The sequence below is a fragment of the Balaenoptera borealis genome (genome assembly GCF_965194805.1).
Source record: "Balaenoptera borealis genome assembly, chromosome: 9".
Classification (NCBI taxonomy): domain Eukaryota; kingdom Metazoa; phylum Chordata; class Mammalia; order Artiodactyla; family Balaenopteridae; genus Balaenoptera; species Balaenoptera borealis.
In genome coordinates this window covers 49051869-49076284 of record NC_138873.1, presented here as the reverse complement: position 1 = coordinate 49076284, position 24416 = coordinate 49051869, and the positions used below count along the sequence as shown (strand labels likewise).

Sequence of the window (24416 nt, the reverse complement as noted above, 5' to 3'; positions counted from 1 at the left end):
TAGTTTGCATTTTTTTAAACAAGAATTTTACCATGATGGGTATAGTGACTATGTCTTTCAGTTTCTCTGTTTCTGTTATTAATAATAATCATAGTCAGACTTGGAAGGGGTAAAAGAGAACAACAATCTCTTTTATTTTTATGGTGTATAGCATAAAACCCATAAGACCTTGGATTCTTTGTCATGCCATGTTAAAATTTTACAAAAACGAGAAATTTTATGAGCTTACAGTGCCGAGTAATATATTCATTCAAGAATTAATTTCTTGGTCACCTAATCTGTGATGAAGGAGTCAAGAATATACAGTGGAGAAAAGACAGCCTCTTCAATAAGTGGTGCTGGGGAAACTGGACAGCTACATGTAAAAGAATGAAATTAGAACACTCCCTAACACCATACACAAAAATAAGTTCAAAATGGATTAAAAACCTAAATGTAAGGCCGGACACTATAAAACTCTTAGGTGAAAACATAGGCAGAACACTCTTTGACATAAATCGCAGCAAGATCTTTTTTGACCCACCTCCTAGAGTAATGAAAATAAAAACAAAAATAAACAAATGGGATCTAATTAAACTTAAAAGTGCATAGCAAAGGAAACCATAAACAAAAGAAAAAGACAACCGTCAGAATGGGAGAAAATATTTGCAAATGAAGCAACCAACAAGGGATTAATCTCCAAAATATACAAACAGCTCATGCAGCTCAATATCAAGAAAACAACCCAATCAAAAAATGGGTGGAAGATCTAAATAGACATTTCTCCAAAGAAGACATATAGATGGCCAAAAAGCACATGAAAAGATGCTCAACATCACTGATTATTAGAGAAACGCAAATCAAAACTACAATGAGGTATCACCTCACACTGGTCAGAATGGGCATCGTCAAAAAAATCTACAAATGGGGACTTCCCTGGTGGCGCAGTGGATAAGACTACGCACTCCCAATGCAGGGGGCCCTCGTTAGATTGCTGGTCAGGGAGCTAGATCCCACACACATGCTACAGCTAAGGAGCCCGCCTGCCGCAACTAAGACCCGGCACAACCAAATAAATAAATAAATATTTTTTAAAAACCCTACAAACAACAAATGCTGGAGAGGGTGTGGAGAAAAGGGAACCCTCCTACACTGTTGGTGGGGATATAAATTGGTAGCCACTATGGAGAACAGTATGGAGGTTCCTTAAAAAACTAAACATAGAGCTACCGTATGACCCAGCAGTTTCACTCCTGGGCATATATTCGGAGAAAATCATAATTTGAAAAGATACATGTACCCCCAATGTTCGCTGCAGCACTATTTACCATAGCCAGAACATGGAAACAACCTAAATGTCCATCAACAGAGGAATGGATAAAGAAGATGTGGTACATATATACAGTGGAATATTAGTCATAAAAAAGAACAACATAATGCCATTTGCAGCAACATGGATGGACCTAGAGATTGTCATACTGAGTGAAGTAAGTCAGACACAGAAAGACAAATATCATATGATATTGCTTATATGTGGAATCTTAAAAAAAAAAAAAAGGCACAAATGAACTTATTTACAAAGCAGAAGTAGAGTCACAGGTGTGGAAAACAAACTTATGGTTACCAGGGGATAAGAGGGGAAGGGATAAATTGGAAGATTGAGATTGACATATACACACTACTATATATAAAATAGATAACTAATAAGAACCTGCTGTGTAGCACAGGGAACTGTACTCAGTACTCTCTGTAATGGCCTATATGAGAAAAGAATATTAGAAAAAAAGAGTGGATGTATGTATATGTATAACTGATTCATTTTGCAGTACACCTGAAGCTAACACAACATTGTAAATCAACTATACTCCAATAAAAATTTAAAAAAAAATGAATTTCTTGAATTCCCTGGTGGTCCAGTGGTTAGGACTACCTGCTTCCACTGCAGGGGACATGAGTTCAATCTCTGGTTCGGGAAGTTAAGATCCCACATGCAGTGCAGTGCGGCCAAAAATTAAAAAAAAAAAAAAGTCTCGCTTAATCTTCACAAGAATTAATTTCTACCGTAATTCAAAAAGACACATGCACCCAAATGTTCATTGCAGCACTATTTACAATAGCCAGGTCATGGAAGCAACCTAAATGCCCATCAACAGACGAATGGATAAAGAAGTTGTGGTACATATATACAATGGAATATTACTCAGCCATAAAAAGGAACGAAATTGAGTCATTTGTTGAGACGTGGATGGATCTAGAGACTGTCATACAGAGTGAAGTAAGTCAGAAAGAGAAAAACAAATATCGTATATTAACGCATGTATGTGGAACCTAGAAAAATGGTACAGATGAGCTGGTTTTCAGGGCAGAAGTTGAGACACAGATGTAGAGAACAGACATATGGACACCAAGGGGGGAAAACTGCGGTGGGGTGGGGATGGTGGTGTGCTGAATTGGGCGATTGGGATTGACATGTATACACTGATGTGTATAAAATTGATGACTAATAAGAACCTGCAGTATAAAAAAACAAACAAAACAACTAATACTAAACTTTCATTGGGTTATTTGTATGGAAATATGTTAATATAAATGTTTCAGACGTTACATGAAATTTCTAAAAATCTTATATGTTCTGGTATAATGTTATAAGCCATAATCCTAGTTATTACTTTAAAATGTATATCTCAGAAATAACTAATTTTCTTGTCAACTGCATTATTATGAACTTTCATCAAATCTTCAAGATTTAAAAAAAAAAAAAAAGAATTAATTTCTTCTTGAATTTGATCAGAAGATAGACCTAACCTCATCTGTTCCTAATTTTTATTGTAACATAAGATGTTGGGGGACTTCCCTCGTGGTCCAGTGGTTAAGACTCCCCACTTCCACTGCAGGGGGCACGGGTTCCGTCACTGGTCGGGGAACTAAGATCCTGCATGCTGCATGGTGCGGCCAAAAATTAAAAAAAAAAAAAAAAAGATGTTGGAACTTTAGCAGAGGCATTAAGGTACAAGAGTGTGAAATTTAGAAGTGGGGTATTTCATGTTCAAGAACCAGTTAGAGGCTCTAAAACACATAAGAAGGATACTTATGGGTCATGGAAGAACATTTTGTGAGGATTCTTTTAAAAATTATGCTGTTGCTTCCCCCGACACACACACACCATGGGAGAACTGGGGGTACAAACTCTCTCACTTGATATCTAGTGAGAGGAGCTTTAGAGGGACCACTTAGAGATTTAAAGAATTCTCTTCAGTTAGGGGGTACAGAGGACTGAGGTCTGGATCCCCTGAGAAATCCATCAAGGAGAGAACTGTAGCTGGCTGACTGCTCCCACAGCAAGAGGTAGGCTGTGTTGGAATTTGCCTACACTCCAGTGTTTGTCAGGGCAAAGGAAATATGAATACTTCCTGCAGAGCAGAGGCAGGCCTAGTGGAGGAGAGAGGCGGCCTGGAGCTGTTTTAATTCCTGCCCAAATAAACCGCCTAGAAGGGCAATGAGGCTCCAACAGTGAGTCTTTTAAGTGACAGCCAAAAAGCCAGGAGGAGAATGAACTATCCACTGAACTATCCACGTCGGTGGAGCTATAGCCAGAAGAAACTCTGAGGTGAGACTCTGAAGAACCCACAGAAGTGCATCTGAGGAAAAGAGTCCACTTCAGACATCACCAGACAGGCCTTTTGGCAGGACCTCTGAAGTTGGAATCTTGTTGCCTTCCGTCTCCCAGCACTCCTCTCTCTCATGCCCACTTTGGAGACGACAGCAACTAGGGAAGGGGAGAAGGGTCATGGAAAAGAGACATAGCTGAGCTTACTCTTTTCCCAGCTGGGGGTGGGAAAAGAGATTTGATTACCTAGTGAAGATTGGTTTGTAACCTAAAGTGACTGTAGGACTTTGTTACTTAGCACTGGCTAGAAGAATCGTGTGGGCCTGCTGAGTGGTCATCCAGTGCCAGGGGAACATTTTCTCCCTGCATACATTTTAAGAGGATAGCTGAGACAAAAATAAAGTTATATTTGATTATATCCTGCAGTTAGTGCATGTTCAGTGGACATAAAAATTCTGTAAAAATGTTCACGTTTGGCATTGCAGTAGTCCGACATCTATGGTAATGCATTAAGCCTTGTTTTTATTCTTGAAAAGTGCCTTGACTTATGTGAGCATTACATGCAATGTAAGTATATGTTCTTAGATTTCTTTTTTTTTGGCCGGACCACACGGAATGCGGGATCCTAGTTTCCTGACCTGGGATCGAACCCGTGCCCCCTGCAGTGGAAATGCGGAGTCCTAACCACTGGGCCTCCAGGGAATTCCGCTCTTGGATTTCTTAATGTGGGCTCCTATTTAGTGTTGGTGTTTCACTTAATTGTAAAAGCACCTTTATCCAAAAATAAACGTTAGGATGCTATTCTTCTAGTCTGCCTAGGTTGTTTAGATTGTTTCATAAACAGGATAGATGACTAAACTTTTTTTGAATAAGATTAAATTATTATAAATCAGTGACATTTTTATATAACATAGACTAAAAAATTTGCACTTCTCCTTGAGCAAGCCCATACTAAACAGCTCTGCACATCTGGGGTTGAGGTTGTGCTAGTTCATCTGGCCAATCGCCTCTCTACTGTCCACTTCTGAATTCCCCCACCAACACCTAAGCCAAGACTGCATTTTTTGTACAGTCTCTTCATTGTGTGTGTGTGTGTGTGTGTGTGTGTGTGTGTGTTTTATTGAAGTGTAGTTGATTTACAGTGTTGTACCAATCTCTGCTGTACAGCAAAGTGACTCAGTTATATACATATAGACATTCTTTTTTTGTATATTCTTTTCCATTATGGTTTATCACAGGATATTGAATATAGTTCCCTGTGCTATACATTAGGACCTTGTTGTTTATCCATTCTAAATGTAATAGTTTGCGTCTACCAACCCCAAACTCCCAGTCAATCCCTCTCCCTCTTCCCTCCTCCTTGGCAACCACAAGTCTGTTTTCTATGTCTATGAGTCTGTTTCTGTTTTGTAGATAGGTTCATTTGTGCCATATTTTAGATTCCACATATAAGTGATATCATATGGTATTTGTCTTTCTCTTTCTGACTTACTTCACTTAGTATAATAATCTCTATTTACATCCCATTGTGTTTTGTTTTAAGATCATAGTCTCCTTTCTGGTAAGGGAAGAAAGGAAAGAGAATTATGGCTGATTAAAATATACATAATTTAAAAAATAATTTAAAAGGTAAGAAGGCAAAGAATTAAATGAAATTGTTAGTCTGGTGAAGATCCATTTGGACCACATTATTAAGAAATGGTCATTAGTCCAGGATCTGGACTTAATTCCTTTGATGAGGAAATAGAGTAATATACTAGTAGACTGTCAGAGCTGGATGGAGCGCTGGAGATCATCTGTTTCATTTTATAAGACAATTTGTTGTTGTTGTTAAAACTCTGAATTATTAATTGTTCCTGTGCTAGATGCAGTGGTTTAGATACATTTTCTCTAATCCTTAGTAATTCTGGAAAAGTCTGTGTTCAATTCCCTTTCAAGATGAGAAAACAGACTCAGAGGAAGTGACCTGCTGAAGGATATATTGTAGTTACAGAGCTGGGGGATTTGGACCCAGGTCTGTTTGTTTTATAGCTCATGTTCACTTAGGCCCCACTAGTTTATATACTTTTTAAGAATTTACAGATTTTATATCCTATAAGATCACTCATTTCTTGGGCACAAATTTATGATCATTTGTACTCAGTATGTTTCTCTTTTTGGCTTTCCTTTTGCTTTGGTCTTTACAGATCAGAACAGGAAATTATGACCTGATTCTTAAATCTTTTCTATTGTGAAAGATAGCATACTTTCAGAAAAGAAGATAAAATGTATGTATGGTTTTATAAATAAAGTGAATACACAGTAACTGTTATCGAGGTCAACAAACAGCCTACCTGTGTACGACTTGATTCCTTTAACAAAAGCACAAAGCCCAGACTCTAGGCAAGTGTTCAGTTCTTATCTACTGGGTCCAGATGATTATAATTCCTTTTTCTCCCCTGAGTTTCACCACTGTATTGAGTTCGGTGGTCATCATTTCTTTGCAGTTTCATCACCTAGGCACGCGTTCCTAAACGTATCTCAATTTTTTGAAATAAATTTCTTTCCATAGATTTGAAGTTGTTTAAAATTAACCATAGATATCAGGTTAGAGATTAATCGTGTTTAGGTCACAGGAGAATGTTTGATTTATTTAAGAATACAAACTTTTCAAGAGTTCCATTAAACACAAATAATTGCTTTGCTAATTATAATTAGTATTGGTCAATCCTTTGATCTGTGATTCAAATTTGTTACTTATTCCAACTTACCCCCATTCATCAATCTGGGTAATATCTTTTCTGCATTAATACTTTTCTGAATATGTATTATATCTTATTAGGTAAGGACGAATAGAATTTACCATGTCATAACGTCCCTTTTTTTCCTCTTTTACAGCATGGGTAAGTTCTCTCTCCATGGGGATGATTTTCTTCTGCTGCCCAATCGTCAGCGTCTTCACAGACGTGTTTGGTTGCCGGAGAACAGCTGTCGTGGGTGCTGCTGTTGGATTTGTTGGACTCGTGTCAAGTTCTTTTGTAAGGTAAGGACTTGGCTTCTTCATGTCGCTTTTCAAAAACTGTTAGCTACCTTAAAGATTTCCTTTCAGAAATTTCGCAGTTTACAAGGAAAAATCCTCCTTTTCAGTGCTTAAACTGTAAGCAGTGTCACTTACGCATTGCTGTCTACAGCAGCAAATCAGAGCTTGTGAATTTGAATGCTTTTGCTTGCAGTGCCTCAGAGTTAGATGTCAGTCAGGATACATATGTTCTCTGGAGCCAAGAAAAAATGTTTCTCCTTTTGTTTTTTCCATTCATAGAAAAATCTTAACTCCTAACAGTAAGTTGTCTAAAACAATGGGCTTAGTTTAAGGTCAGCTCAGTCTGAGCACCAAAGGGTACAAGAAGTGGTATTTTGAAGTGCTTGTTCATAGGCTTGATATGAAATATTTTTATTAATGAAATCCAGACTTTGCTATTTATTTCAACCCAGGTAGAGAATTCCTGCCTGCATTCTTTTTTTGTTTTATTTTATTTATTTAATTTTTTTTTGAATTTTATTTATCTTTTTATATAGCAGGTTCTTATTAGTTATCCATTTTATACTTATTAGTGTATACATGTCAATCCCAATCTCCCAATTCATCACACCACCACCCTGCCCCCCGCCACTCTCCCCCACTGGTGTCCATACGTTTGTTCTCTGCATCTACATCTCTGCCCTGCAGACCGGTTCATGTGTACCATTTTTCTAGGTTCCACATATATGCGTTAATATACGATATTTGTTTTTCTCTTTCTCACTTACTTTACTCTGTATGACAGTCTCTAGATACATCCACGTCTCTACAAATGACCCAATTTCGTTCCTTTTTATGGCTGAGTAATATTCCATTGTATATATGTACCACATCTTCTTTATCCATTCGTCTGTCGATGGGCATTTAGGTTGCTTCCATGACCTGGCTATTGTAAATAGTGCTGCAATGAACATTGGGGTGCATGTGTCTTTTTGAATTACGGTTTTCTCTGGGTATATGCCCAGTAGTGGGATTGCTGGGTCATATGGTAATTCTATCTTTAGTTTTTTAAGGAACCTCCATGCTGTTCTCCATAGTGGCTGTATCAATTTACATTCCCACCAACAGTGCAAGAAGGTTCCCTTTTTTCCACACCCTCTCCAGCATTTGTTGTTGGTAGATTTTCTGATGACACCCATTCTAACTGGTGTAAGGTTATACCTCATTGTGGTTTTGATTTGCATTTCTCTAATAATTAGTGATGTTGAGTAGCTTTTCATGTGCTTCTTGGCCATCTGTGTGTCTTCTTTGGAGAAATGTCTGTTTAGGTCTTCTGCCCATTTTTTGATTGGGTTGTTTGTTTTTTAAATATTGAGCTGCATGAGCTATTTATATATTTTAGAGATTAACCCTTGGTCAGTTGATTCGTTTGCAAATATTTTCTCCCATTCTGAGGGTTGTCTTGTCGTCTTGTTTGTAGTTTCCTTTGCTTTGCAAAAGCTTTGAAGTTTCATTAGGTCCCATTTGTTTATTTTTGTTTTTATTTCCATTACTCTAGGAGGTAGATCAAAAAAGATCTTGCTGTGATGTATGTCAAAGAGTGTTCTTCCTATGTTTTCCTCTAAGAGTTTTATAGTGTCTGATCTTACATTTAGGTCTTTAATCCTTTTGACTTTATTTTTGTGTATGGTGTCAGGGAGTGTTCTAATTTCATTCTTTTACATATAGCTGTCCAGTTTTCCCAGCACCACTTATTGAAGAAGCTGTCTTTTCTCCATTGTATATGCTTGCCTCCTTTGTCATAGATTAGTTGACCATAGGTGCGTGGGTTTATCTCTGGGCTTTCTATCCTGTGCCATTGGTCTATATTTCTGTTTTTGTGCCAGTACCATACTTTCTTGATTACTGTAGCTTTTGTAGTATAGTCTGAAGTCAGGGAGTCTGATTCCTCCAGCTCCGTTTTTCTTTCTCCAGATTGCTTTGGCTATTCAGGGTCTTTTGTGTTTCCATACAAATTGTGAAATTTTTTGTTCTAGTTCTGTGAAAAACGCCATTGGTAGTTTGATACGGATTGCATTGATTCTGTAGATTGCTTTGGGTAGTACAGTCATTTTCACAATGTTGATCCTTCCAACCCAAGAACATGGTATATCTCTCCATCTGTTGGTATCATCTTTAATTTCTTTCATCAGTGTCTTCTAGTTTTCTGCATACAGGTCTTTTGTCACCTTAGGTAGGTTTTTCCTAGGTATTTTATTCTTTTTGTTGCAGTGGTAAATGGGAGTATTTCCTTAATTTCTCTTTCAGATTTTTCATCATTAGTGTATAGGAATGCAAGAGATTTCTGTGCATTAATTCTGTATCCCGCTATTCTACCAAATTCACTGATTAGCTCTAGTCGTTTTCTGGTGGCATCTTTAGGATTCTCTACGTATAGTATCAAGTCATCTGTAAACAGTGACTGTTTTACTTCTTCTTTTCCAGTTTGTATTCCTTTTATTTCTTTTTCTTCTCTGATTGCCGTGGCTAAGACTTCCAAAACTATGTTGAAAAATAGCGGCGAGAATGTCTTGTCTTGTTCCTGATCTTAGAGGAAATGCTTTCAGTTTTTCACCGTTGAGAATGATGTTTGCTGTGGGTTTGTTGTATATGGCCTTTATTATGTTGAGGTAGGTTCCCTCTATGCCCACTTTCTGGAGAGTTTTTATCATAAATGGGTGTTGAATTTTGTCAAAAGCTTTTTCTGCATCTATTGAGATGATCATATGGTTTTTATTCTTCAGTTTGGTAATATGGTGTATCACATTGATTGATTTGCGTATATTGAAGAATCCTTGCATCCCTGGGATAAATCCCACTTGATCACGGTGTATGATCCTTTTAATGTGTTGCTGGATTCTGTTTGCTACTATTTTGTTGAGAATTGTTGCGTCTATATTCATCAGTGATATTGGTCTGTAATTTTCTTTTTTTGTAGTGTCTTTGTCTGGTTTTGGTATCAGGGTGATGGTGGCCTCATAGAATGAGTTTGGGAGTGTTCCTTTCTCTGCAATATTTTGGAAGAGTTTGAGAAGGATAGGTGTTAGCTCTTCTCTAAATGTTTGTTAGAATTTACTGGTGAAGCCATCTGGTCCTGGACTTTTGTTTGTTGGAAGATTTTTAATCACAGTTTCAATTTCCTTACTTGTGAGTGGTCTGTTCATATCTTCTGTTTCTTCTTGCTTCAGTCTTGGAAGGTTTAACCTTTCTAAGAATTTGTCCACTTCTTCCAAGTTGTCCATTTTATTGGCACAGAGTTGCTTGTAGCAGTCTCTTAGGATGCTTTGTATTTCTGCGGTGTCTGTTGTTAAATTCTCCTATTTCATTTCTAATTTTATTGATTTGAGTCCTCTCCCTCTTTTTCTTGGTGTGTCTGGCTAAAGGTTTATCAATTTTCTTTATCTTCTCAAAGAACCAGCTTTTAGTTTTATTGATCTTTGCTGTTGTTTTCTTTGTTTCTATTTCAATTATTTCTGCTCTGATATTTATGATTTCTTTCCTTCTACTAACTTTGGATTTTGTTTGCTCCTTCTCTAGTTCTTTTACGTATAAGGTTAGATTGTTTATTTGAGATTTTTCTTGTTTCTTGAGGTAGGCTTGTATTGCTATAAACTTCCCTCTTAGAACTGCTTTTGCTGCATCCCATAGGTTTTGGATCATCGTGTTTTCATTGTCATTTGTCTCTAGGTATTTTTTGATTTCCTCTTTGATTTCTTCAGTGATCTCTTGGTTATTTAGTAATGTATTGTTTAGCCTCCATGTGTTTGTGTTTTTTACGTTGTTTTTCCCTGTAATTGATTTCTAATCTCATAGCGTTGTGGTCAGAAAAGATGCTTGATATGATTTCAATTTTCTTAAATTTACTGAGGCTTGATTTGTGACCCAAGATGTGATCTATCCTGGAGAATGTTGCGTGTGCACTTGAGAAGATAGTGTAATCTGCTGATTTTGGATGGAATGTCCTATAAATATCAATAAAATCTATCTGGTCTATTGTGTCATTTAAAGCTTGTGTTTCCTTATTAATTTTCTGTTTGGATGATCTGTCTGTTGGTGTAAGTGAGGTGTTAAAAGTCCCCCACTATTATTGTGTTACTGTCGATTTCCTCTTTTATAGCTGATGACAGTTGTCATATATATTGAGGTGCTCCTATGTTGGATGCATAAATATTTACAATTGTTATATCTTCTTCTTGGATAGATCCCTTGATCATTATGTAGTGTCCTTCCTTGTCTCTTGTAACATTCTTTATTTTAAAGTCTATTTTATCTGATATGAGTATTGCTACTCCAGCTTTCTTTTGATTTCCATTTGCATTGAATATCTTTTTCTATCCCCTCACTTTCAGTCTGAATGTGTCCCTAGGTCTGAAGTGGGTCTCTTGTAGACAGCATATGTATGGGTCTTGTTTTTGTATCCATTCAGTGAGCCTGTGTCTTTTGGTTGGAGCATTTAATCCATTCACATTTAAGGTAATTATCGATATGCATGTTCCTATTACCATTTTCTTAATTGTTTTGGGTTTGTTTTTGTAGGTCCTTCTCTTGTGTTTCCCACTTAGAGAAGTTCCTTTAGCATTTGTTGTAGAGCTGGTTTGGTGGTGCTGAATTCTCTTAGCTTTTGCTTGTCTGTAAAGCTTTTGATTTCTCCATCGAATCTGAATGACATCCTTTCTGGGTAGAGTAATCTTTGTTGTAGGTTCTTCCCTTTTATCACTTTAAATATATCATGCCACTGCCTTCTGGCTTGTAGAGTTTCTGCTGAGAAATCAGCTGTTAACCTTCTGGGAGTTCCCTTGTATGTTATTTGTCACTTTTCCCTTGTTGCTTTCAATAATTTTTCTTTGTCTTTAATTTTTGTCAGCTTGACTACTATGTGTCTCGGCATGTTTCTCCTTGGGTTTATCTTGCCTGGGACTCTTTTTAAAAAAAGAACAATGCTGAAATTTAAAAAGATCATGACAAAATGAAGTGGTCAAATGCAGCTTAAAATAAAACTTCCTATCAACACACTTTTCCCTGTGTCTATTAAAAGCTGTAGTGCACTGCAGAGGAACTAAGTGCAAAGAGCTGGTGGGCACATTACCATAGAAACACCTCTCCCTCCAGCTCCAGTTCTACCCATAAATCCCTTTTCATTGTCAGAATAATCCCCACTTAGTGAAACACTGGTTTAATAGGTAGGTCTGGCTAACAGGAGGTGATTAACAAGAAAAACCTTAAGATGATTTTCATCCTGTCTCTACTTCAGTAGTTTATTTTCATCCTGTGCCTTTCTCTTCCCTAGCTATCTTCGTGCTCTAGTTGAAAAGCATTATCGTGGTTATTAGAAAAAAAAAAAAAATCAAACTTATGTTGCTTGCCATGTTTATTTTTTTTTAATTTATTTAATTTATTTTATTTTTGGCTGCTTGGGTTTTCGTTGTTGCTTGTGGGCTTTCTGTAGTTGCGGTGAGTGGGGGCTACTCCTCGTTGCGGTGTGCGGGCTTCTCATTGCGGTGGCTTCTCTTGTTACGGAGCATGGGCTCTAGGCACATGGGCTTCAGTAGTTGTGGCATGCGGGCTCAGTAGTTATGGCTCATGGGCTCTGGAGCACAGGCTCAGTAGTTGTGGCACATGGGCTTAGTTGCTCCGTGGCATGTGGGATCTTCCTGGACCAGGGCTGGAACCCGTGTCCCCTGCATTGGCAGGTGGATTCTTAACCACTGTGCCAGCAGGGAAGCCCCTACCCTGTTTATTTTTATTTTCTATTTTATTTTTTTGTTCCTGTAATCTTTATTTATTTATTTGTTTATTTATTTTGGTCGAACCACGCAACATATAGGATCTTAGTTCCCCAACCAGAGATCAAGCCCAGGCCCTCTGCAGTGGAAGCATGGCATCCTAACCACTGGACCGCCAGGGAACTCCCGCCCTGTTTATTTTTAAATATTCAGGCTTTAGTCAACAGAATCCTTGGGTTGCTAATTTTACCCCCATTCTTCCCACACATACCCCTTCCTGAACTCTAAAGTAAGCCTCTTTCTTTCACCTAACTTAGATATTTTATTTGGATTCTAAACAATTATTTTAATTTTTTGTTAGAAAATAAATATTCCACCTTTAAAGTGCCTTTGTGGTTTGTTTTTTTTGCCAAAGTTTTTTTTTAAAGAAACAAAAACCAGTTTTGTTTGGAATAAGAGTCTGCTTAGGTAGTTCTGTGAGATCATTTACTTTCAGTTCTTCTTTATCAGTAATACAGCATTGTATGATAACCACCTTGTCAGATATCCACTTGGTCTGGAAGCTTCCAGGTGCCCATTGTCAGTGATCTTAGCGCTTGCTGAAGTATTAACACTCAGGCTTTGGTGAAGAGAGAAACTAAGAGATAGAAAATCCATGTAACTTATTACCTAACTTGGTAGACAAAACACATATACACAAACCTGCTTACAGCAAGCAGTGTTTCTCAAACATTTTTGACCATTGAGAAATAAAAATTATGAAATGTATTTTACATTGTGACCTAGTTCTTTCTTTTTCCCTCCCCCATCCCTACCCCTAACTAAAACAAAATGTCTTGAAGCCATCTTTACCTTACTATATGTAATGTTGTCATGTTTTCTATTCAGTTTCATTATTTAACCCCCCACTGATCAAAAGCTACCAAACTTTCAGAACAATACATAGGCGCAAGGGGGAGATGTAGTGTAAATTCCAAGTGTCGAACAGTGGACCAGCCCTCTTTTCCTCTAGTTCAAGTTCTGCCTTTTTAGGAAAGCCTTCTCTAGCAACCCCAGGTTGCATCAGTGTGTCTTCTTTGAATCCTTTTTCCACACATACTTGATATCTTACTGATTTACACTGTACATATTCAGTTGTCATACTTCAATAGTTTGAACCATCTGTTACTAAGGTGAAAATTTAGAAGTAAAAAAGGTTCCAGCAGCAGTGAAATGCCATTACAAAGCTTATGTGCTTTACTCTGTGGGAGAGATACAAAGTTAATCTTACCCAGCACTCTCTATTTAAGTGTTGTGCAAAAGAATGTCTGTGATTTATGTCAGTGGCTCTCTGGTTTTCCAACTGACAGCTTTATAATAATGTGGTATAATTGTATAGATATTGGTGTTCATGATGATACTTTGCTGTCAATACTATTTTAAATATACACGTTGAAGAAGGCAGAGAAATGTATTTAGATTTAGATTTTTCCTTTAAAAATGTTAAATAAAAATAAATTAGCACCTTAAGAAGTTGCAGTTACCTGGAAAACTACTTAGGTGGAAAAACTGATGCAGAATGAATGAAGTATTATTTATATTTTGTTCTATATTCTTATTATTTGGGGTAGATGTCTTGTTTCACTAAGCAGACTAGAAGTAGGGCATAACCACATTTTAAATATTTTTTTCACCGAGTATCTGGAACATAGTAGCTGTTAAATATATGTTTATTGAATAAAGAGTGGAGTTTCAATAAAGGGTGATCAGAGTGAGGTAAGGTTAATCTGGGAGAGTCTGGGAGTGGCTCTTGAGCCTGATTTGAAGATGGTTCTAACTGTGAATTCATAGAGGGGGAAAGGGCATCTCAGGGAGAGAGGATTGCCAACCTGCCTTAATTTTATCAGATTCTAGAATTCCTTGTGATTACCTCAGCATATTGCTAGGCTAGAATTATTGTCCAAAATTTAATTATTAACCAACTTTATCTATCTTAGTTTCTAATAAATAGCTTGCCTTTACTACTGATAAACAGCCTTTTGAATTGAACTTTTCAAAAGAAAAAAAACTTTGAGTTTTCTTTCACTCCTTACCTTAATTGTTTCAAAGTATGTAATGCTGTATGTTCCTTTACTGTTTTGTTTTGTTTTTTTACTTCCTTCCATCTGCAGCCTCCTCTTGCTTCAGCCCTCTCTTTTTCTTTTTCTTTTTTTTTTTGCCCCACCGTGAGGCTTGTGGGATCTTAGTTCCCTGACCAGAGATCGAACTCAGGCCTTCGGCAGTGAGAACGAAGAGTCGTAACCACTGGGCCGCCAGGGAATTCCCTATGTTCATTTACATTCATAAGAAGTGTATAATTAAGTTATTTGGTTAAAATAAAGAATTCTTAATCCTTTATTGTTTTTTTGAGACATACACGGCCCTAAAGCTTACAAACTGGGATCACTAGTGAACACACTTCATTTAGTATTCCTGCAATCAGAATATGATTTCTCCTTATCTTGCACAATACCAAGAACAGTGCAGTACAGGGCGAAGGTTGGTCTGCAGCCCTTAGGCCAGCAAAATGCAACAGAACTGCTCCCCTGTGCAAACGTTTGTGACATAACCTTGTGGAGAAAATATCAGATACAGCCTTTTCTTTGAGTAGATTGCTTAGTAAGTGCCTGGGAAAACTCCATTAAAAAAGTGAGCTTTCATAGTTAAATTATACTTTTAAAAAACTTTTATCAAGACTAGTTTTTTTTTATTTTTTATTTTAATCATTGTCAGTTTTACTGAGGCCCTTCCTGGCACTGTCCTTTATTTCTGAGTTGCGGAGAACACAACAGTTTTTACCCAATGTTGCATGGTTTGCCTGAAATCCATAGAAAGAGAAGGAGGAATCAAATCACTGATGACCTTAACGGTCATTTTTTCACATACTCAAGGCATTTTTTATTACACGTTCACATTAAATTAAAATATTTCAGCGTTGTATTCTTGACTTACTAAGTTTTTCACCTCTGTTTTTGGTTAATTTTTATTTGTAGAAAATATTTTGATTAACTGAAACCCAGTTTTACAATAAGGTTTTATTCTACCAAGCACATGATAAAAATAATGAAAGCTGCTTTCCATCTTTTTCGTCTTTACACAGCTCCATCGAGCCTCTGTACCTGACCTATGGAATCATATTTGCCTGTGGCTGCTCCTTTGCCTACCAGCCTTCATTGGTCATTTTGGGACACTATTTCAAGAAACGCCTTGGACTGGTGAATGGCATTGTCACCGCTGGCAGCAGTATCTTCACAATTTTGCTGCCTTTCCTTTTAAGGGTACTGACTGACAGCGTGGGCCTCTTTTATACCCTGAGGGTCCTCTGCATCTTCATGTTTGTTCTCTTTCTGGCTGGCTTTACTTACCGACCTCTTGCTTCCAGTGCCAAAGATAAAGACAGTGGAACCAAAGGAGGCAACAGATTCTCCCTCTTTTCCAGGAGAAAGTTCAGTCCTCCAAAAAAAATTTTCAATTTTGCCATCTTCAAGGTGACAGCATATGCAGTGTGGGCAGTTGGAATACCACTTGCACTTTTTGGATACTTTGTGCCTTATGTTCACTTGGTAAGTATACTTCTCTGGCTTTGCTGGTAACGGATATTATTATTTCATACAGAAAAACTTCTTAGAAGAGCAATAGAGATCAGGTTGAAGTTGGCCTTAAATATTATCTTGTTTGTAATTCAGGGGCTCTTGAAATTCAAGGTCTCCTAAGACAAGGTCATCACATCCATCAGATCATTAAACAGATAATATGTTTCATGGTGTGCTTTGGTATTTTTAAAAATCGCCAAACCTACACAAACAAAAACAGGTTCTTTAAAAAAAAAAAAAAAAAGACTAAAATGTTGGAACAAATGTCATCAATACAAAAAATTTGATAGGTTACTTTTTCTTCAAGTGGCTTACAAATCATAATCAGGGACAAAGATGGTGCAATGATTCTGTCAACATCAATAAATTATTTTTCAACAGAAGGGTACAAAAATTAAGTAAATAGTAAAAGCCAACGGCCTTGACACAAAGAAACATTTTGTCTACTTGTGGGACACTTCTGAGAAAATGGAAATTCTACTCAGAGGATTATTTGAGAAATGTTAGCAAGTTCCAGATGATGGGAGAGAGCAAGGGTTTCGTAGGAAATTAGGATTTCAAGTGCTCAAGCACTTTATTATCATTATTATTATTATTTTTGTTTGATAGGTAAGAAATGGATTTATTTAGAGAGAAACACATTCCACAGAGTGTGGGCCATCTCAGAAGGCGAGAGCGGCCAGCCTCAAGCACTTTATATTGTTTGTTTATATTGCAAAGGCAAATTTTGGCCTCTTTATAATGAAATAAGAGTAAGCAGTGTCTAAAGTATTTGCCCCTGGCAGAATTTCCTCAAAAGTGCTTATTATTATGTTTCTTCCTTTTTTCTTACTGTTATGACTGAAAATGTATGTACAGTTCAACATAGTTGATAAATGATAAACAAAAATGGTAGTGGGATAAGTTTTTCTTTTGTGTGTATACTGTGTGTGTGACTTGAAGCCTTTCTAGCTTTCAGTCTACTTTTGGACATTTGTGCAATTTTTCTTTAGTTAAAGTTCTGGTGCAAGTTGGCAATATAGTTCAGAGAATTACTGGGGTCAAGGGGTCAGCTAGTAAACTACATCATCAGTCCTTTGTGGGTTCCTATGCTTAGTTCAGAAAGGAATTAGGTCAAGGAAACCCAAAGAGGGGTGGTAGGCATGTCCTGTATCTAAGATAATTTTGAATTCTCAATTCTCCTTATTTTCTTTTTGCCATAGGTACTGAGAAAGCAGCTGGGATGACCAGTGGGGAGACAAGGAGAGGACTAGTTTTAGTACTCTGAGCCACATGGCATTTTGCAGGGACTGAGATACTAGGTAAAATGACCTAGTATGTGACGCTTGTCACATATGAAATCTCTGGCTACATCTTGATCTGATAATCCATTTTCACACTTTTAGGAAGGCATAGCTGAACCATTTGAAGATATTTTTTTAAAAAATATATAGATCCATTGTGGAAAGATCAACTTTACCAGTTACCTCTTCCATAGCTCTGTAGATAAGAAAGTGTTTGTTGTGTCCTTCTCAGAGACAAGTAGATTTTTTATTTTTCATTTTTTTTAAATGCCTGCTGTTTTTTCTTTTTTTTTTTTTTTTGGCCACGCCCTGAGGCTTGCGGGATCTTAGTTCCCCAACCAGGGATTGAACCCAGGCCCTTGGCAGTGAAAACCTGGAGTCCTAACCACTGGACCCCCAGGGAATTCCTGAGTAGATTTTTATTTTCTTATTTTATAGTTCTTTTCATTTTTTTAATTTAATTTAATTTTTTGGCCGCACTGCACAGCATGTGGGATCTTAGTTCCCAGACCAGGGATCAAATCTGCGCCCCCTGCAGTGGAAGTGCGGAGTCTTAACCACTGGGACCACCAAGGAAGTCCCCCGAGTAGATTTTTTAAAAAATTCTCTTTGTTACTATAAGGTGAACACACTCAGAGAAATTAGTACGTCAGCTTTGCTAGTATGTGACATTTACTAAAGGACAAGTGGTAGGTGATTGTCTAGTTATTTCTGGTAATACAATTTATAAATTAATTTCACATATATTATTTCATTTGACCTTCACAGTAAACTTGTGAGGTAGGCAAAATAATATTAGCTCATGTTTTACAGAGTGGAAAACAGATCCATCATTAACAGAGATGTTAAGTGGCTTCCCAAGAATCACATATCAGCAGAGCAGGGGCTGGTTCCCTTCCGCTGTGCTTACTTGGTAGCAAATCTAGCACAGTCTTAGTCTGGGGCATATTGACTCCCGTCCCTGGATATACTACTAGATATGTCCATCTCACTGAGGGGGATGTGAGTATGCCTAAGGAAATTTAATAAATATGTTATTGGTCTTTTTCTTAAAGTAAATGAAATTTCACAGTGAGTAATGAGTTAGACGGTGTTATAGTTACTACTGTCATCAGGAGGCTGTAAATCAGGTAGTACACAAAACAATGAGGTCTCTGTTAACTCGGATAACAAACCAGGCCTTATTCTGCTCTCCCTCCTTCCGGGCATGTTTTCTTACAAAATGTGTTGATATTTTTCATTTGGGATTTTCTCCCTTTTGAACTGTTATGGCACTAAAGCCACGTTGGAAAGGAAACACCAGACAGTTAAATGTCATGCAGGCTGTTTAAATCTCATGTTTGATGGGTACACTGAGTTTGTCACTATGTTGTAATTTAAGGTGTGGATTACGGATACTTAATCCCAGGCTTCATGCAATGGGACACCACTTACTTTCCTCCTCAGAGGGGGAAAAGGTGTCTCAAATTTTTCCAAAGACAAGTAGATGTTCAATTCATGTTAAACCCTTTACTGGGTGTTGAAGGGAATATGCATGTAAGGCATAAGAACCTGTTCTGAAGGAGCATAAAATCTAGTACGTGTAATAATATAAACAATTATAGTTTTAAAGACTTTTACATACATTATCTTATATAATCTTCACCACAATGCAGTACCTGTAATGTATTATCCTCATTTCATGGATGAGAAGAATGAGGCACTGAGAAGTTTAGAAACTTGCCCAGGGTCACAGGACACAGCAGCTGGTAATTATTAGTGTAATACTTTCATGCAAGAGGTAGTACTGCATAGTGGGTAAAAGTGAAGGCTCTGAAGTAAAACAGATCTGGGTTTAAATGCTGGTTTTGTCCCTTACTCATTGTGTAACCTTGGATAACACACTCTAAGCATCAGTTTCTACATCTATAAAATAGGGATAAAGCCAATTTTGCAGAGTTGTTGTAGGATGAGAGAAAATGTCTGTAAAGCATCTATTCAGTTCTGGTATAAAAATGAGAGTTATTTAAATTTCAGGCAACGTGATTGTGAATTGCTGGTTTTAGTGAGGCTGTGGAAGAGTCAAAGGAGAGAGGTGGTGTCCATTTGCAAAAGTGGTTAGTACAAGCTTCATAGGATTGGAGTTGGTCCTTAAGCCTGAGATTTGTTGTTGAAACTGGATCCTTAATTAACTAGGGAACTAATTTATCTATCTAGGCCTCCTTTGAAGATTCTGAAATACAGTGAAGTGCTCTCATGGTTATGTTAAAAATCCTAAGATCTTTACTTATTTATTACATTATACATGATGATCTGAGAGAAAATATGTATGCTTTGTGGCATTCTTTTTCTCAGAGCAAGGTTGGAAGTTTTCTTTTAGTAGTTGACTTTTAAAAATGAAGAATCATATTGCTTCATGGAAGGGGTCAGTGATCTCTTTTAGGCCTACCCACTTGTAATCTCTATTGTAAGGGTATGGATCTGTTTTTTCTTCCACTGTTATTGAGATATAGTTGACATACAGCACGGTATAAGTTTAAGGTGTACAGCATAATGATTCGACTTACATACATCATGAAATGATTATCACAACAAGTTTAGTAAACATCCATCATCTCATAGATACAAAATTAAAGAAATAGAGTAAGTGTACAAATCTTATAGATCAATTTAGGTGAGACATAACTTTCTAAATAGCCATTCCCAGTAACAGCTGCTTTAGTTGTTGTGAATTGCCCATTTTGCCTGAGAATTGTTTTGTTTTGGTTTTCTGGATTTTTTTTTAATTGGAGTATAGCTGATTTACAATGTTGTGTTAGTTTCTGCTATACAGCAAAGTGAATCAGTTATACATTATAATACATATATCTACCTTTTTTTTTTTTTTAATCTACTCTTTTTCAGATTCTTTTCCCATATAGGTCATTACAGAGTACTGAGTAGAGTTCCCTGTGCTATACAGTAGGTTCTCATTAGTTATCTATTTTATATATAGTGGTGTGTATACGTCAATCCCAGTCTCTCAGTTTATCCCTCCACCCTTCCCTTTGGTAACCATAAGTTTGTTTTCTACATCTGTGACTCTATTTCTGTTTTGTAAATAGGTTCATTTGTACCATTAAAAAAAATTCCACATATAAGCGATGTCATATGGTATTTGTCTTTCTATGTCTGACTTAACTTCACTCAGTATGACAATCTCTAGGTCCATCCATGTTGCTGCAAATGGCATTATTTCATTCGTTGTTTATGGCTGAGTAATATTCCGTTGTATATATGTACCATATCTTCTTTATCCATTCCTCTGTTGATGGACATTTAGATTGCTTCCATGTCCTGGCTATTGTAAATAGTGCTGCAGTGAACATTGAGGGTACATGTATCTTTTCAATTACGATTTTCTCCAGATATATGCCCAGGAGTGGGATTGCTGGGTCGTATGGTAGCTTTATTTTTAGTTTTTTAAGGAACCTGAATACTGTTCTCTGTAGTGGCTGTACCAGTTACAGTCCCACCAACAGTGTAGGGAGGGTTCCCTTCTCTCCACACCCTCTCCAGTGTTTACTGTGATGCTGGCCATAATGGTGATGGCCATTCTGACTGGTGTGGGGTGATACCTCATTGTAGTTTTGATTTGCATTTCTCTAGTAATTAATGATGTTGAGCAGCTTTTCATGTGCCTCTTGGCCATCTGTATGTCTTCTTTGGAGAAATGACTATTTAGATCTTCTGCTCATTTTTTGATTGGGTTGTTTGTTTTTTTGATATTGAGCTGCATGAGCTGTTTATATATTTTGGAGATTAATCCCTTGTCGGTTGCTTGGATTGAAGTTTTTTTTTTTAATAAATTTATCTATTTATTCATTCATTTATTTATTTTAGTTTTGGCTGCATTGGGTCTTCATTGCTGCGCACGGGCTTTCTCTAGTTGCAGCGAGTGGGGGCTACTCTTCGTTGCGGTGCGCGGGCTTCTCACTGCGGTGGCTTCTCTTGTTGCGGAGACGAGCTCTAGGCGCGCAGGCTTCAGTAGTTGTGGCATGCAGGCTCAGTAGTTATGGCACAAGGGCTTAGTTGCTCTGCGGCATGTGGGATCTTCCTGGACCAGGGCTCGAACCTGTGTCTCCTGCATTGGCAGGCGGATTCTTAACCACTGCTCCACAAGGGAAGCCCAGGATTGAAGTTTTTATGGCTCCTCCATGTCCAGTTTTTCTTTATTAGCTTCCAGAAACATAACATGCTCTTAGTTTTCCTCATACCTCTCTATCACTCCTTCTTAGTTTCTTTTCTGGTTCCTTATTTTTCACCCTGACCCTGAATATCAGTCCTAGGGCTTACCGCTTGATCTTTTTCTCTACTCATTCCAAATGATGGTTTCATCTAATTTCCTACATTCAGATATCATATATATGCCAGTGGCTCAAAATTTATATTTAGCTCAGGCCTCTTTTGAATTCTTCACCAGACTCTTATAGCTATCTGCTTACTTAATATCTCCACTTGGATGATTGTTAGATGTTTCAGATTTAACATGTCCAGCCCTGAAGTCCTGATCTTACCCCTGTCCCCAAAACCTGCTCTGCCCTCAGCCATCCTTATCTCAGGAGATGGCAATTCCATCAGGCCCCAAACCTTGGAGTCATCCTTGGCTCCTGTTTCTTTCATACCACACTCCTGATCCAGGCCAGAAATCCTGGTGGTTCTCCTTTCAAAATGTATCCTTCCCTGCCCCCTGTAGTCGGTACTAGTCTGTGTAGTCTGTACTCTACACAGAAGCCACAGGTGTTCTTTCAACACACAAGTCACTCTGCTCAAAATCTTTGGGTGGCTCCCCATTGCTCTGAGAGTAAAAACTAATGTCCTTATAGTGGCCTACAGGGTCCTCCATGGTCTGTCCCCTCCTATCTCTGATCTCATCTGGCCCGGTCCCCCTCACTCACTCTGCTATTGCCACTCTGCTCTCTTTGCTATTCAGCTTTTAGTGAGGCTCACCCTGACCACCTGGTTAAAACCCCCTTCTTCCCTCTCCCCTCCACATACTCCCAAACCCCCTCACACTGCTATTTCTTTTTCCATAGCGCTTCATACCTTCTTTTTTTTTCTTTTGAATATATTTATTTATTTATTTGGCTGCATTGGGTCTTAGTTGTGGCATGTGGGATCTTCGTTGTGGCATGTGGGATCTTTCTTTGCGGTTAGCGGGCTCTTCGTTGTGCCTTGAAGGCTTCTCTCTAGTTGTGGTGTGTGGGCTCCAGAGTGCATGGGCTCAGTAGTTGCAGCACATGGGCTTAGTTGCCCCGAGGCATGTGGGATCTTGGTTCCCCGACCAGGGATCGAACCCGCGTCCCCTGCATTGGAAGGCGGATTCTTAACCACTGGACCACCAGGGAAGTCCCCATACCTTCTAACATGTTACATAATTTACTTGTGATGATTATTGTTTGCTCTGTGTGTGTATACCTCTGCTAGAATGTAAACTTCTCGAGGCTAAGGGTCCTTCTCTGTCTTGTTCAGTGAATGAACCCAAGCATCTACCACAGTGCCTAACGTACAGTGAGTGCTCAAATATTTGTTGAATGACTATCTTATGGATAAGTCTAAAGTGACACCATATAAGGAGTATTCATTTTCTCTCCATTTTGATCTTTAAAATTCTCTACTTTGATACCAGAATGATGTTTCACATGTTATACCTATAGGACATGATGGTATTCATATCCATTCAACACTTAATCAATAAGCTCAAATTCAGCAAACCTAAGACTAAGTAACACTAATGCTATCTGTTGATGGGGAAAAGAGTTGATGTGTTTTGCTTCTGACCCATAGCTTTATATGCATGTTGAAATTGAAACTTTATAAATGGAAGAAATTTCTGTGTCTCTGTCACTATTGTGTAAGTGTATGGAAGGAATGAATGGCTATCCCCGTTAACAGGGAAAGCTAGACAACTGGTGTCTGCTCTACTGTGTAGCAACTGAAAATCTTGCAGAGCCTTGGGTGGTGTGTGTGAGAACAGGATGAGGATGCAGGACCAGAGCCTGACCACAAGTCTGCATTGCTTTGGTAGAGCACTGACCACAGGGCCACGTCAGCCGGATGACTGACAAATGCCTACAAATAACAACGATGATGCAACTCTTCTCAGCGGCAATGTTCCATCCTCAGTACGAGAATGATGACTTAGTTTTTATTGCTTTCACATCTGTCCACCACTACTCGCCTTGAAAAGCTGCACCTGTGTTCTCTGACTCCATAACATATGGCAGTCAAGTTTTGGTTTTTAAGCTCTGACCCACATAGTTCTCTATCGGAGAGAAGATGACTGACTCATGCGTTGAAATCTGCAACATATGTGTTTATTGGCCCATTTTGAAAAAACTCCGTAAGTTATAAGTGTGTCAGTTTTGTGGCAGATAGTAATTGTTCTCAAAAGAAACTCTGATCTGGTAGGGAAGATCCCACTTTTCTGAGACTGATTGAAGGCACCATCATTTGCCTGCTGACAGGGCACTTAAGTGGACACCAAGTCCAGCTGTAATTGGGAACAAAAAGTTATGTTTTTATTTTTTAATTTTTAAAAATATTTATTTGGTTGCATTGGGTCTTCGTTGCAGCACGTGGACTCCTTAGTTGTGGCTTGCCGGCCACAACTATTTGTGGCATGTGGGCTCTTAGTTGTGGCCTGTGTGTGGGATCTAGTTCCTGGACGAGGGATCGAACCTGGGCCCCCTGCATTGGGAGCGCAGAGTCTTAACCACTGTGCCACCAGGCAAGTCCTAACAAGTTGTGTTTTTAAACTAGAAATGAAATTTTGGGCAAATAAGCCAATAAATGGGACATGTAGTACCTCAGGAGATATTTTATGGCTTTGATTTAATGCCAAATGCTCTGTGGGTCAGTACTGGAATGTAGCTGTTAGACCTCACTGGCCAGGTCACCTCTGGCCATGTTGTGGTGACAGCAAGAATATTATCCCAAGCCAGAGCTCAGGGCACTGAGCCATGTAAATAGGAACAGCAGACATGCTTTCATCTCTTTTGTGGCTTCCTCAGAGGGGGATTCAGGTAACATTTGTCAAGAATCTGTCATGTGCCAAGCATCTCCACAAAAATCTCAGGTAACCATCACAAGGATGAGTGTAATAAGTGTAATAAATAACTATATACTTGGAGCTAAGGAAACAACTCTGCTAAGTTA

The 24416-nt window shown here is 38.1% G+C and overlaps 1 protein-coding gene across 1 annotated transcript in view; it reads left to right on the top strand.

Moving 5' to 3' along the window:
- SLC16A10 (solute carrier family 16 member 10) overlaps positions 1–24416 on the top strand; it is a 137274-nt gene that overhangs the window by 76801 nt on the left and 36057 nt on the right. Inside the window, 2 exon segments of the mRNA XM_082404804.1 lie at positions 6464–6608; positions 15465–15927. Of these exon segments, the coding sequence (XP_082260930.1) occupies positions 6464–6608; positions 15465–15927 (608 nt within the window).